This window comes from Lissotriton helveticus, chromosome 2_1, assembly GCF_964261635.1.
Source record: "Lissotriton helveticus chromosome 2_1, aLisHel1.1, whole genome shotgun sequence".
Classification (NCBI taxonomy): domain Eukaryota; kingdom Metazoa; phylum Chordata; class Amphibia; order Caudata; family Salamandridae; genus Lissotriton; species Lissotriton helveticus.
In genome coordinates, this window is record NC_136059.1 from 1353381861 (window position 1) to 1353397731 (window position 15871).

At 49.6% G+C, this 15871-nt stretch overlaps 1 protein-coding gene across 3 annotated transcripts in view; it reads left to right on the plus strand.

The window, feature by feature from the left end:
• WDFY3 (WD repeat and FYVE domain containing 3) overlaps window positions 1-15871 on the plus strand; it is a 1930620-nt gene that overhangs the window by 1838237 nt on the left and 76512 nt on the right. For all 3 annotated transcript variants that reach the window (XM_078676292.1, XM_078676293.1, XM_078676294.1), the window contains one exon: window positions 6532-6855. In XM_078676292.1, the coding sequence (XP_078532418.1) occupies window positions 6532-6855 (324 nt within the window). The remainder of the gene's footprint in view (window positions 1-6531; window positions 6856-15871) is intronic.

The window sequence follows — 15871 nt, forward strand, 5'->3', positions numbered from 1 at the left end:
GAGTGGCTGCTTTAGAGCCGCACTGTGATTCACTGTGCACGCTGCAACCCACCTGCGCTTTCAAGAGGCTTTAGAGATCCACTCGCAGGCGTGTGCAGTGAGTGGCATCACCGGCCTGCAAGGGGATGTCTGGGGTCTATTGAACCCCTTTACCTCCTCCAGAGGGCAGCCATCCGGGAGTGCACTGGCAGTGTGAAATCTTTTTGTGGGACACTATCTGAAAGAGACTATTAGTTATAGAATCCTTACCTTAGAATTACCCCCAGGCGTCAGACTGGATCCGGAGAAATGTTTTCGTAGCAGTACCCCTCCACGTCGGTAGGTGGCGTCGGTCGACTCGGCATTTGTCGACTCAGCGTTCATCGTCGTGATCACCAGGATGAAGTTGCAGTATCTACTCAGACGCCGCCCCTGCACGCTGACGTCCGTTCTTTCTTTTTCCGCGCCAGCCAGCGCAGATCCAGAAAGAGCTGTACCATTAGTCACTTTTTGACTAGCTATTTTTTTTACTTTTGTCAACCTCTTTTCGAGTCGTTTTGACTTCTGGTGCAGTTAGGGATGTCCCATCGGCCTACCAGCTTCAAACCTTGTGACTCCTGCCACAAGTTGATGTCAGTTACAGACTTACACCTTGTGTGCTTCTGGTTTCTGGAGCGGGATCATGACCCGAAGTCGTGCTCCTACTGTCGGGCCATGAACACGAACTCTTTGTGGGAGCGGTCCCAAAAGCTTTTCGAGGCCCAGCAATCAGCTCCGCGCAACTCGAGTTCCCGGTCGAGAGAAATGTCGCGGGACCAGTAGCAGAGTCACCACCATCACTCCTCATCAAAGTCTTCATCTTCCGGTAAATTGAAGCACAAAAAGAAGAGGAAGAGCGATGGTGCTTCTTCCCCTCCCCCCTCATCCGTCAGCCGATCCGACGTGGGACTTGGAAGGTCGTCGTTCTTCTGCTCCGCCCACAGAGCCTGTTTGGTCAGCTCCGAGTTTCCCTCCCTTCCCTGGAGTCTGAGCAACCCCTGTCTAACTTCGTACCTTTTACGAAGCCCTCCATTCCATCTTTGGGCAGCCCGACTCGGCCGAAGCGCCTTTGGGAGCGGCAGACTCAGCTGGGGGTTCTAGGCCTTTGATGCCGACGGCTCCGGCCTCGGCGCCGCAGGGATCCAGGCCTGGATGCGGATCTGCGCCAGTTGACCTACGGTGGCTGTCCGGACCAACCTCTTGACTGAGGTGCTTCAACCGGCAGCAACCTCTTCGGGACTTCTGCTGCCGTTCAATGAGGCCCTCATAGACACCCTTCTGGGCTCTTGGTCCAAGCCCAGCACAGGGGCTCCTGTGGATAGGTTGATTGCCCAACGCCACCACCCGGCCAACCCCATTTTCCTCTCCCAACACCCTACCCCTGAGAGCTTGGTGGTCCAAGCCTCGACCTCCAAAGGCACATTTCCCTACTGCTCCCCCAGATAGGGAATACAAGAAGCTGGACCATCTTGGGAAGAAGATGTTTTCTTCCGCCAGCTTAGGACTGCGGTCGGTGAACACCACATGTCTCTTGAGCCGTTACACCCACTTTGTGTGGACACGGTTGTGCAGGTACTGCCACAGTCCCTTGAGGAGGCCCAGGCAGTCGCAGAGTGGAGAGATGCAGCGAAGTTCGCCATTCGATGTGGGCTGTACACTGCCAACTCGCTAGGCAGGATGATTTCAACATCAGTAGCCCTGAGACTCTACATCTGGCTGAGGTCCACTGGCTTCTTTGGCGATGTTCAATCGACCCTTTGATGGCCGTCGCTTGTTAGGCGACAAGACGGACAGCGGGCTCGAGCGCTTCAAGGATTCTAGGGCTATGGCCAGATCCTTGGGCCTCGCTAAAACCTCTTGCTCCTTGCAGTCTGCTTTTCACCACTTTTGTGGCTACGGAAGGGGTGCCCCACCACGTTCCACCCAGAGTCACAGCCGCGCAAGCTACCCAGCCTCTGCGCGGCTGGGAATGTGGGACCCAGCGCCATGGGTCCGGGGACCAGCAGGCAGGCCACTCCACCGATGCCCCCTCTGCAGCAGCCTCAAAACCTTCCTACTCCAACCTTTCTGGGCCACCAGTTGCCAGTTGGCAGCAGGATCCACCATCACCCCCCCCCCATCCCCCCCTGGCAAAACATCACTCCGGGCAGGTGGGTTTTGCTGACAGTCCAAAGGGCTACTCCCCCCCCCCTTCGAGACTACCCCTCCTTCCATGCCGCCAACATTCCATCACATGTCGGAGGATCATGTGGCCCTTCTCCACCAGGAAGTTATGCCTCTCTTGCCCAAGGGAGCCATCAAGTGCATCCCTGTGCCAGAAGTAGGCTGTGGTTGCTACTCCCTCTACTTCCCGGTACCCAAGAAGAATAAATGCCTGTGTCCTATCTTAGCCCTCAGGGACGTCAACTGCTTCCTCCAGAAGGAGAAGTTGAAAATGTTGACATTGGCTCAGGTTCGATCTGCTCTCGACCCTGGAGACTGGATGGTAGCGTCGGACTTGCAGGACGCCTATTTCCACATCCCCGTCCTGCTGGCCCACAGGCATTACCTACGGTTGACAGTAGGCCACAAACATTTTCAGTTTACTGTGCTCCCCTTTTGCCATGCCAGCGCCCCTGAGTGGTGTTCCCAAAAGTAATGATGGTGGTCACAGCTCATCTGCGCAGATCAGGGGTTCCAGTCTTCCCCTATCTCAAAGACTGGCTGTTGAAGGCGGGATCGCACCAGGCTGTCGTCTCCCACCTCCAGACTACGACGGACCTCCTGCATTCACTGGGGTTCACTATCAATGTGCAGAAGTCGCACCTGATTGTCTCTCAGAAGTTCCTTTTCATTGGAGCGGTTCTCAATACAGCGCAGTTTCAGGCCTATCCTCCCGAGCAGCGAGTCCGGGATATTCGGGCTATGGTTCCAATGTTTCAGCCTCTATCCTGGGTTTCAGTGAGAATGACCCTGAAGCTGCTGGGCCTCATATCCTCCTGGTGGATTATGCCAGGTGGCATATGTGGGCTCTGCAGTGGGCACTAAAGTTCCAGTGGGTACAGCATCAGGGGAATCTTTCTGATTGCATCCAGATCTCGGAGGGCACTGCACACCAATTGCAGTGGTGGCTAACGAACCAGGATTGGGTCCGCTTCAGATCCCCTCCCTTCCCCAACCTTACTTTACAGTGGTGACAGATGCGTCAATTCTGGGATGGGGCGGCCTCATGGGAGAGGCGGAGATCAGAGGCCTCTGGTCTCTGGCGGAGTCCGGTCTCCACATCAACCTTCTGGAGCTCTGGGTGATCCGTCTTGCACTGAAAGCAATCCTTCCTTCTGTCAAGGGTAGAGTGGTGCTGATGTTAACAGACAAAACCACCGCCATGTAATACTGCAACAAACAGGATGGGGTGGGGTCGTGGACCCAATGTCAGGAGGCTCTTTATCTTTGGACATGGCTCGAACATCAGGGCATGTCCTTTGTGGTTCAATACCTGGCAGGTTACCTGAACGCCAGGGCAGACAAACTCAGCCGCAGGTGCATGATGGATCACGAATGGCATCTTCACTCGGAGGTGATGCAAGGTCTCTTTCAGCAGTGGGGAGAGCCTTGTTTAGATCTGTTCGCCACAGGAGAGAACGCGCAATGTCAGCGGTTCTGCGCGTTGGAATTTCCATGGCGGCACTCCCTCAGCGATGCTTTTCATCGCGAGTGGAGTTGCAGTCTTCTGTACTCCTTTCTGCCTATACCACTTCGCCCCAAAGTGCTGAAGAAGATGAAGCACAACCGAGCCAAGTCATTCTTGTGGCTCCAGACTAGGCACAAAGAGTCTGCTATCCCGAGCTCTTGAACATGGCCATTGATCCTCCGATCAGACTAATTTTTCGGGAGGATCTTCTGTCGCAGCAACAGGGGACGGTCCTCCACCCGAACCTGTCCAGCCTCCACCTCCTTGCATGGAGATTGAGCAGCGACAGTTGACACCTTTCAACCTTCCTCCCGAGGTCTGTAATGTCATCTTGGCAGCCAGGCGTCCCTCCACTAAAACAGTATATGCCTGTAAATGGAACACATTTATGGCATGGTGCACAGCAAAGGCTGTGGGTCCCCTTTCGGCCCCCTCTCCTAGAGGTTCTCCTATTCATTCTTTCTTTGCCCTGCAGAGCTCTGCTCTGGGCACCCTAAAAGGCTATCTTTTGGCCATTTTGGCCTTCCTTCGCCTTCCTGATCAGTCTTCTCTTTTCAAATCCCCTACTGTAAATAGATTTCTAATGGGCATTACTCCTCTCTATCCTCATATTCCTTTCGTAATGCCCCAGTGGGACTTGAATCTGGTCTTGACTTACCTTATGTGTGCTTCTTTCGAGCAACTACATAATTGTCCTCTCAGACTCTTGACTCTAAAGACTGCTTTTCTGGTTGCCATCACCTCGGCTCGCACGGTGAATGAGCTTCAGGCTTTTTCTTCCAAACCTCCTTTCCTTGCTGTTCATCCGGACAAGGTTGTCCTTGGAACTAGATCTTCTTTTCTTTCAAAAGTGGTTACCTCTTTCCACATAGGACAGACCATCACTTTGCCCACCTTCTTTCCGCCCCTGCATCCCTCCAAGGAGGAGGAGAGACTCCACCGTCTGGATCCAAAACGTGTGTTATCCTTTTATTTGGATCGCACAGAACAATTCCGGGTGGACGATCAACTCTGTTGGCTATGTGGGTGCCAAGAAAGTTTGGGCCATGCAAAAATGGACCATCTCTAGATGGGTCGTCCTTTGCATTAAGATCTTTTATTCCTTGGCGAAAAAGGAGCCTCCAATAGGACTGTACGCCCATTCCACCAGGGCGACTGCAGCCACTACTGCTTTGGGACGTGGAGTCCCCCTTAGTGAAATCTGCCAGGCGGCCACATGGGCATCTTTGCACACATTCACTAAACATTATTGCCTGGATACTCAAGTCCGGAGAGATTGTTTCTTTGGCCGTTCTGTTCTCCAGGACTTTCTGGTGTGAACCTCCGGGGTTGGTATTGCTGGGGTATCTTTTCTAAGGTAAGTAATCTATAACTAATAGTCTCTTTCAGATGAGCAAGTTACTTACCTTCGGAAATGATATATCTGTAAGAGACATATATTAGTTATAGATTCCTTACCGCCTTACCCATCCTCCCCGTTCTGCAAACTGACTTCTATAGTTAGAGACTCCCTTTCAGGCCCTAGTTTTGTGCACCTGTGGTCAGTGTCTTGCATGGCTCTGCGTTTCTGGTGTGGAATTTCGTGTAAAGAACTGACATCAGCACTCAGGGGCGGCGTCTAAGTAGTTACCGCGACATCATCCCGGCGATCATGATACCGACGACGAATGTGGAGTCGGACCAAAGCCACCTACTGAGGCGCAGGGGCACTGGTACGAAAAAATTCCTCCAGATCCAGTCTGACACCTGGGGTTAATTCTAATGTAAGGAATCTATAACTAATATATGTCTCTTACAGATATATCTTTACCGAAGGTAAGTAACTTGTTCTTTATTGCACCTTCTGACAGCTTCTTTGCCTTTGTACATGCGTCCATAATATGGTGGGGGAGCAGAAGTAAAGAGATTCCCTTATTTGCATGGGGCCACGCCCCCATGCAAATGAGGGAATGCCCTCTTTAGGTAGAGCTAGCACTACATGTGCAACAGCACTATCTGTATTACAGAAGGGTGTTGCACACTTATTTGAGGCCCCTTCTTTAATACCAAAGTGCCCTGGGAGCGCACAAAGCGGGCGCACATGCCTGTTGCGTCCCCGGGGCATTTCTATAATACAGCCCCAGGTGGAGATATGCGTCAATCGCTGGCTTCTTTTGAGCAATTATTTCTTGTGATGGTGCCCTCCTCCATAAAAATGGCTTTGGATTAGATTTGTGTCACAGAAGCTTTTGGATCTTAGAGGAAACAGCCTCGACTGATGGCCCTTTTATACTGGTGATAACATCCAGTGAGTGGAAAAAAACTCAGTGGGGCTTCCAGTGTGAACACCGGTGACAAAAGAAAGATAACATTTTGGGTTTTGGTTGGACAATCATGAATATAGGTCTACACTTGCATTAAAGTTACTCTTATTTAGTTTGGATTTTCTGTTACTAAACACCTCTTGGAGGTTCCCACTTGCAGTTTGAATAAACTTAAATCCTGGATTGAGGCTGTATGTTTAAATGTGTTTTACTAAAACAGGTTTAGGAATGAATAAAGTAAGTATCTCATTTGATAGTCCTGTTACTGCCATCACGTCTTTTTATTTTTTTATTTTAACTTAAGTCTGTCTGCTCACTATACCCCTTTTGTATCAATGCCACCACACTCTTCATATCGCTGAGACTGATTCCTCTTTCGGCAGAGTCAGTGAACGACAAATTAACAAATTTCCCAGAAACTACCACATAACAGATGCTACAGCTAACAACTTTAATAGCCAAGTATTTGCTTTTTACTATACATTCTATGCTTGCTTTTCTGTGTCTGTCATACTTATGGGTTTTTGTTATCCATCATAGGACAAGAAGCCCAGGATGATGACAGCAGTGACTCAGATGCTGAGGATCAAAGTGTAAACCAGGAAACCAAGCCCAAAGAGAGTCAGAGCAATTCTAGTGCCAACTACAGGTGTCGAGTGTCATCCGGAAGGGCAGGGACATGGTCGGGAGATAGTGGCTCGGATGATTCAAGACGATGGTCGGATCATCTGAGTTTGGATGAAAAGGATGGCTTCATTTTTGTCAACTATTCTGAGGGGAACATTAAAGTACAGTACCCACAACCTCAGAACAGTACCCACGTTAACAGCACAGAACCAAGGAGCTACAGTAAACTCAAACTGGGTAAGCAAAATAAGACAACCTGTTTATAGTGGAATCCTAGGGTCATTTTCTAGATTATCTAATGACATTTTTGGAAAGCTAACATATATATATATATATATATATGTATATGTGACTGTCTGGGAAGTTAGCTATTATTCCATTTCAACAGGTTTAGCTTTATATATTGCTGCGCGACCTGGGGGCAATTGTGACATTATTGGATTCCAGTCATCGACATGGGAGAAACATAATCCAGGGTCCACATCGATTATTCTTCATTTTTAAACAAACTATTCACAGTACTAGATTCTGTTACTAGCATTGTGCACAGCAAGTGTGCTTACACCAGCTAACAAACTTTTAAAGAATTGGATTTAGTTTTCTTAAACATACAGCAACAGAGTGCAGTGTGTATATATATATATATGTGTGTGTGTGTGTGTATATATGTGTATATATTGGATATATATATATATATATATATATATATATATATATATATATATATATATATATATATATATATATATATATATATATATATATATATATATATATAAAATATACATACAAACAAACAAAACTCCCTGTTTAATCAAAAAGGACGAAACCGGCACGCCGTTGGTTTTCACTCTGGCTTGTTTTTTCTTACATATGTGTTATTGTCTATGTGTTTTGGCAGCTAACCGCAGCCTTCTTCACAACACAAGCCACTTTTGCTTTTCCATATAAATGCCTACTTCCTTGAAGAAATACTCATTAAAAAAAGGGGCAATTCTTATTGCTATTTCTAGCAAGCGAAGTAAGGTAAATAGTAATGCCATCATGCACAAATTTCAAATAATTTTCAATCCCAACAACGCTTGATAACCAGTTATTAAACTGTCATACATCACATTCAATTGAAAAGTTCCATTAACATGACATTTATAGTTCTAAGTACAGTTTCTTTTACAAACTTTTTCATTTGCCTCATAATCAATCAGACAGTTCCTGATGGTAAACAACATGTTCAGTTTTAGATTATAAAGTGCGTACGTGCATATCGTTTCATAGCTGCCATTGTGGCAACGTAAAACGCATTGACATGGCGGCTTTGCGGGCTGAACTAGGAACTCAATGCAGCAGTTCTCTTTCTACTTCTAATTTTATAATTTTACCATCAACATTTGTCCAATAAATTATATAAATTTTATTCCGTAAGTGCTTCGTTTTCCCTTTGGGACTGTTTTGGATACTTACTGTGGTTCCAGCTCCACATAACGGTAGCACCGTCATTGAGTTCGGCAGGGCATTTAATGGTGAACTTTGGAGTGGAATATATGTGTATATATATATATATATATATATATATATATATATATATATATATATATATATATATATGAGTGTGTGTGTGTGTGTGTGTGTGTGTATGTGTGTATTTATGTATATGTGTGTGTATATATGTATGTGTGTGTATGTATATGTATATATATCTGATAGAGAGTACTAGCCGTAGATTTCTTAACGTAGAATTATCCCCAGGCATGAGACTGGATCCGGAAAACGTTTTGCCACAGCATCCCTGCGTGCCGGGAGGACGGCACCACGTGACTCCGCCCTGACGTCGTCCGCGTACGTGACCTCAGCGAGGATACATAAGTCCCACCCCGGCGCGCCTACATCAGTTTTTTTCTGCGGATCCGGATTGTGTCTTGGCCTGTTTTCAGGTCTTCCATTCCTTTTCACGCTTCGGCGTAGTGGAACAGTGTGCGAATGCCGTCGGGCTTCAAGACGTGTACCTCTTGTGCACGTTCCATGTCTGCGACGGACCCTCACCCGATCTGCATGTGGTGCCTGGGCGAGCACCACGACTCGACGGATTGCGACGCCTTTCGTCAGCACCTTAAACCTAAAACGCGGCGGGAGCGCCGTATGAAATTGCTGTCGGTGCACTTGTCCAGGTTGGTGTCATCCCAGTGTCTGTCTCCTACCTCGGAAGCAAGAAGCCGCCGGTTTTGTCTGCGACATTATCCGCCGTGGCCCCAGGGCCGTGGTTCGCCGGCTGGTAGGTCCTTCAGCTTGTCTCCGAAGTCCTGTCCTCCTCCTGCGGTGGGCGCCGGCTCCCCTCGGGATATGCGACCCCGCCTGTCGCCTTCTTACTCGCCGTTTCCCGGCATCGGGGCTGCTAGGGCCCAAATGACCGAATACGCTGCAGCTCTGCAGGCTTCTTTGGCCCCTCCTCCACCTCCTCAGACGTCCGTGGATTCTTTGCCTCGCGCGGGGACTTACGTGGAGTCGCTGGTGGCTCCGGCCCCTGCGCCGAAGGTTTCGGCTTCAGGACGTAGGAGGGTGGTGTTGTTGAGGTGTGGTCCTTCAGGGCCTCCTATTTCTGCACCTGGCGTCCCTGCCTCGCCGCAAATTCCTACGGGCTCCCTGTGGCGTCGCAGGAGATCCCCAAGACTCCGGGCTTGCCCCCGAGTACCACTCGGTCCTCTACGTGGGAGCCTGCCTCGACATCGACCGAGTCGGCGCCGGGAGCCTTCCTCCACAGCTCTGGTGGAGTCGCGGGTGGAGGCTGGGCATTGGGGTGCTTTTCTGAGGCCCCCTCAGTTCTCAACGCGGGCGGCAGCCCCGTCTGATGCCGAGCCGGTGCCTTTTTGGCGTCGTTCCTTCGCCGTCAACCCCTCCCCGTCTCCTGGGGAGCATGTGGTGGCAGAGGTCGACGCGGCACCGCAAGTGCCCCCTCCGGCGCCGACCAACGTCGGTCAGGCGCCGGTGGCAGACTCCACGGAGCGACAGCGGCGTTGGGTTCTTGATTCGTCTTCCTAGGTTCTTTGATCTCAGGAGGTATGTCATCTGTTGGTGTCTTCCTCGCTGGAGATGGGGCGCCTTATTGTTGCCTTTTCACCGGCATCTTCCAGGGAGGGCTCTTTGCCATCCCCATGGCCTAAATCCTCGAACCCTTCTTTCCATGGCTCGCAGCTCGCCTTTCCACCGGCGTCTCCGCCTTCCATTGGAGCCCCTCAGGTTCCCCACTCTTCTGTTGACCCCCCACTATTCCGGGGCTGCCGCTTCCTCCTGCAGCTGGACATTGGGACGGACGGCTCAGTCTGCAGCCGTCGCCCACTGAGGAATTGCTTTCTACTCCGCGGCGCCCTACTGAGGCCAGTGTGGCCTTTGTTCGGGCTACTTCCACAGCTGCTGGTATTCTGAGGATGGGCAAACCTTTCACTCCATTTCCTACAGACAACCTCTTCGAAGTTCTCCACCAGGGCTCTAGTGGACGGGAGTTGTTCCTTCCTTTCGAACCGTCACTCATAATTCTCTTATGGGGGCTTAGGGGCGCCCTGCCACAGGCGATCCGGTGCCTCAGGTGCTCCTGCATCGCCACCGTCCGGCTCTGCATGACCCGGGCTGTCTTTCCTTCCATCCTTCTTCTCAAGGCGCTCTTCTGAGGAATGCCTTTCTGTGCTTGCCTGTGGTGTTGTTTCCTCCATCTCGGGAGGCCTAGTGGTTAGATTCATGGGGGCGTAATGTCTTCGCTTCTTCCAGTGCCGCCTTACGGGCGCTTAACACTTTGTGTGTGTTGACCAGGGCTACTTCCAGCCTGTGGGACTCTGTGGAGTCCCTTCTTTCTCATGTCTCCCATGAGGGTGCCCGTGCTTATCTGCGGGGCCATATGTTGGATGGTAGAGAGTTGGCCGCATTTATTCTTTTTGTGGCTTTGGATGTTGCTGATGCTCTCTGCCGTGCTATGGACACTACTGTGGCTCTCAGTCGCCATGCTTGGCTACATGATGCTTTTTTTCCTGAAAATATTAGGGAACGTCTGGTTGACCTACCCTTTGACGGGATCCTCCTGTTTAACACTCATGCGGACTCTGCCATTCAGCGTCTTCTTGTGGGGCTCCGTCCTCCTCCCCCTCTTCCTCCTCCTCCTCCTCAGTAGGCGGGTTTGTTGATCCTTGGGGACTTGGTCGGAGGTGTTATCCCACTTGCTACTAGCATTGCCGTTTAGAGTGGCTGTTACACTTTCTGTGTGGTTTGCTGTGCCCTTAGGGTCCCTTGGTTGGCCCCTCTCTTCAGTTGGCTGCTGGTTCAGCCCCTTTTTTGGCAAGGATATACTTTTTGCCTGGTTTCTAAGCCTTCTGTAGTTTCTGCCGCAGGTTTATAGTTTTGTTCTCTGATGCAGGATTTTCTTCCCTAAGAGTGGTTCCCATACTTTCATGGGACGTGTCCTACCCTATGTGGGGTACTTGTAGCTATTGTATGGCCCAATCTTCCGCTGGGCAGGTGTGGATTCCCTCTTGTGTGTTCCTCGCCCTTCCTGGTGTCGCTGTATGCCGCTGGTGCGGTTTCTGGGCCAGCTATGGCGTTGTGCTGCGGTGTTTTTGCCCTTTGTCTGCCGTTCGGCCTGGTCCTCTGTCTGGTTTTCCGGAGGGGTTCATTTCCTATATTGGCGACTTGGTTCGTCCTACTTGTTTCTCCTCCTATCTTTCGGCTGGTCGTTCGGGATTTTTTCTGGCCTCGCCCTTGTTGAGAACCGCTGTGGTCTGAGCGTTCAGTTTCGTGGCTCTTGTCGGCGTCCAGCTGCGCCTACCTGGCCGCTTTGGTCTGGACGTTTAGTTTCATGGATGCTTGTCAGCGTCCAGCTGCATTCGCCTGCTCTTCTGATCTATGACCAGGGGCCTTGGCGTGGGACCGGGCGCCCCTGCTTCTTGTTTGGCGGGAGCCTTGTTAGACTATGTTTTTCTTCTCCCGCCTGACTTATTGCTGAGGTGCTGTTCTGTCTGGCCTGTTGACTTCCAGCTACGATGAATTTGGCTGCCCTCTTCACTGGGTGTGTTTCCGGTAGAGGGCTCTTGTTTTCATTTCTACCCCTTCTCCTTGGAGTCTGTGGGTTGCTCTTCTTCCTCTGCGTTGCCTGTACCTCTGGGGCTTCCGGTGGAGGGCCTCTGGTACAATGACTGGGCTTGGGCTGTACTGGCCTCCTTGCGTATTGCCCTTGCTTTCTCCTGCTTGGTGAGGGCTGGGCTGCCTCTTTTGTTGTTATACCACATCCCCTGCGAGGCCGGTGTTCTTCCGCGATGCTGAGGTTCTCTTCTGCTTGGGGGAAGGGGGGTAGTGTTTCCCATGTCCATGTGACTCTTACCCTGTTGGGGAGGACTGGGCTATTTTCCCTGTCTCTGTGACTTGTCCCCTGTTGGGGTCTTATGTTCGTCTGAGCTGGAGAGGTCCTCTCGCAGACCCTCCTTCCCCTTGGGTATGGCTAGGGTATCTATTGTACGTTAAGGAATCTGTGGCTAGTAGTCTCTATCAGATGTACGAGTTACTTACCTTCGGCAACAATGTATCTGGTAGAGACGATTCTAGCCGCAGATTCCTTCACAACCCGCCCTTCCTCCCCGTTCTGCGAGAACCTTTCTTGGTCTTCGGCACTCGCCTGTCTCCGGGTGGTTGTCCTATGTGAGTGCCTTTTCTTACTTCCTTCCAAGGGGGATGCTCGTCTTGTTGTTTGCTCTCCTACCTTCCTTCCTTTCTGTTGACTGGTTGGTGGTTTCGTGGGCACTTCGGCGCCCCTACACCCTGGTCTCCAGTGTGGGGTTGCTTGTGTTCTTCTTATTTTCATTGCTTACATTTCTGACTCCTTTACAGTCCTTGGGGTCAAGGTCCCTGGCTGGGTCTCGGCCCTTAACCCCTTTTCAGGAAATGTTCTTCCTGCTGGTGTTGGCTGGGGATGAATGGTAGTTACTCTTCAGTTCTGGCCTTGTACCCTTCTCGGATCTGGGCGGTGGTTGCAGGCTTCTTTGCCTACTGTGCAACTTTTCACATGTTTTCTGCCCTGGGGGAGGTTGTTGCATTTATTTGCAGGCTTGCTGTGCAGGAGCTGTATTCTTTCATTCCATGTCTTTTGGTACCATAGTGCCTGGCACTGTTCTGGATGGTGCTGTTCCTCACCATTCGTTTTTTCCCTTTCTGTTGCCTGGCTTTTTCAACACTGTTCCAGTATTCTCACAGTTTTTGTTTGTGATGGCTCCACGATGTGGTTAGGAAAAAGTTCTCCCAAGAAAACTGACGTAGGCGCGCCGGGGTGGGATTTATATATTCTCGCACACGTCACGTACGTGGACGACGTCAGGGTGGAGTCACGTGGTGCCGTCCCCAGGGATGCTTAGGGATGCTGTCGCAAAATGTGTTCCGGATCCAGTCTCGCACCTAGAGATAATTCTACGTAAAGGAATGTGCGGCTAGAATAGTCTCTACCAGATACATCATTACAGAAGATAAGTAACTCGTACATATATGTGTGTGTGTGTGTATATATATGTATATATCCAACAAACAGGTCTGCGCGAAGCATAAATGGCCACTTGCAGCGGCGGGCCAGGAACGGGATCTCCACTCCCGAAGTATTCCACAACACTCGTTCACCTTTCTTAAAGAACGACGTCCAGGCCAGCAAAATAGTTCAAAACTGGTGTTTTATTTCACAGCACACTCAACGCGTTTCGGGAACCACTTCCCTTGATCACGAGTAATTGTGTCTGTTTACAATCCAGTATTTAAAGGTGTGTCATGTGATCGTAGTACACAGCAAACATAATAGACAGACTACCGATTCAGTGCTCATCTGGAGCTGTGAAGACAGATTCAAAGTGCTTGTCAGCAATGCGTGGCTATATTAACAGCGTGTCTCATTCATTTAGCAATGTATATTGGTAATCACATTCAATATCTTTGTAAATTATTGACATCTTATTAGAGCAACAAAATTAATTGTTAGGAATTACTGTTATGAGATTTAATAGCGGCAAATATGCTGTAAGCACAGAGACCCTGTCGTAACAGCAATAATTTTGGACTTAATATGAAGCTCCGGTGTATGTACTGCCTAACAATTAATTCACATGACACACCTTTAAATACTGGATTGTAAACAGACACAATTACTCGTGAGCAAGGGAAGTGGTTCCCGAAACGCGTTGAGTGGGCTGTGAAATAAAACACCAGTTTTGAACTAATTTGCTGGCCTGGACGTCGTTCTTTAAGAAAGGTGAACGAGTGTTGTGGAATATATGTATATATATGTATATATATGTGTGTGTATGTGTATATATTTGTGTGTGTGTGTGTGTGTGTGTGTGTGTGTGTATATATATGTGTGTGTGTATATATACTCGCACTGCTTGCTGCACTTGGCTACCAACTCACCGTCAGGGCATTTGACCTTCAGCCCTAAGCTTAACTGTTGTAACTTTAATCTCCCAGTGGTACTTTCCGTCCACCCCTTCCCCCTATCCCGTTTGGTATCCCCTGCCCTGAAGCTGACAATAGAACGTTGGTACACTCTCCAGTGAGGAGAGTGGATGGTTAATAAACAGGTCTTACTTCCACTGGTGTCCTTGTCATAGCTTTTATAATTTCAACACTGGCGACGGAACTGCGCAGGGGGCAGTAGTTAACCATTTCCCCTTTGGCTGCTCTCTCCACACGCACACAAGAGAAGAAGTTGAGGCTTGTGTGGGGAAAAAAAAGCTCTCTCCACACGCACACAAGAGAAGAAGTTGAGGCTTGTGTGGGGAAAAAAAAAAGAAGAAAAGAAGAACTTTGCGATTAAGGAATAGCCACCGAAGAAACTGCTGCCTGATCGTTAGACCATCGGTAAAGGAAAATACACGAGTCGGTAAGCAGTGGGTTGGACGGTCTTCCGCAGAAGATAAGGTCAGGAGTGAGAGATTTCCACTTGCGATCTGCGGGTATTCTGCGTGGCTTTGGTGGCGAATAAGGAATCCTTAGTCTAACCCCTCCTCCTTGGACTCTAGTTCCTAAGTGTTAAAACTGCGGCTCGTTTGTCGGTAACGAGGCCAGCAGTGCTACTTGGATCATAAAAGAGACTATGTGGTACACATACTGTCCATGCAGTGAATGGGCGTGAAGCATAAATTAGTTAACGGAACACGCACCTGAATTTTGTGAAGTATCCTTGCCTCGGAGCTGGGGAAGCGTGTGGTGTCCTGTGGTGACAGCTGTGTCTGTGCATGGCGGGGTGAGGAGCTGTGCCGTAATTCCTGGTGGCTCCGTGTGTCCGCGACATAGGAGGCGATCGTCTGAGGCGTTGGCGTGTCCAGGCGTCGTGTTGCAGCCCCCGTTTCCAGTCAGCGTGGGGGAGTTCCACAGTCATTGTTCCTTCAATCGAGGAGTTTTGTAGGTTGGGTCATGTGCGATCTGGCCGCAAGAGAGGAGTCGGGAGAAACTGTTCCGCCTGTGGATCGTCGTTCGCCTGCAGCTAGAGGACGGAAGGAGAAATTTCCTGTCAGGATGTTCAAGCGTCACCTGACTTAAATCGGAAATCTACGACGCTCCCGGCGCACCAGCAGCTAAGGGCCGTGTGTTTTGTGTGGGAATTAACCCTTGCTGGTGAAATTGTTCATTGGGTCAGCCGTCTTGAGAGGCTGCTTTGCGGGAGATTTTGTATTAGTATCCCCTCACCCCAGCTAAGGCGAACAGTGGATTTCAAGAAGTACATTCTTCCTGTTGCGGTGGTGAGTGATATCATACATCTGGCTGAGTGGAACAGGAAGGACATTCAGTGTTCTCCACATTTAACCAGAACTGTGACTTTTAAACAAATGTAACCGGATTTCCATTGTAAAACTGTGAAGGGGAATTATTTTCTGGGTTTGTTTGTTCCTTGCATGACCAAAGTCAGGTGGTAGTTGCGTAGTCAAAGGTTCTCATTGTCTATTCCCCAGGTATATTTTAGGGTAACCATGGCAGCCCCCACCCTTCCTGAACGAAATAGGCGAACCTGAAATCAGTTGGAAGGAGTGGGTGAAATTATTTGAGTCATGCTGAATAGCTGTTGGCGGTGAAAAGTACAAGGCAGAAAGGAAAAAACACATATTGTTACACAATTTGGGTAGACAAGGGCGCAATGTTTATGAGTCTCTACCTATGCTAGAACAGGAGGGAGAGGATGAAACTGATGTTGATGTGTATGAGCAAACTATGGGAAAGTTAGAGAAACATTTTGGGGACAGGATAAATG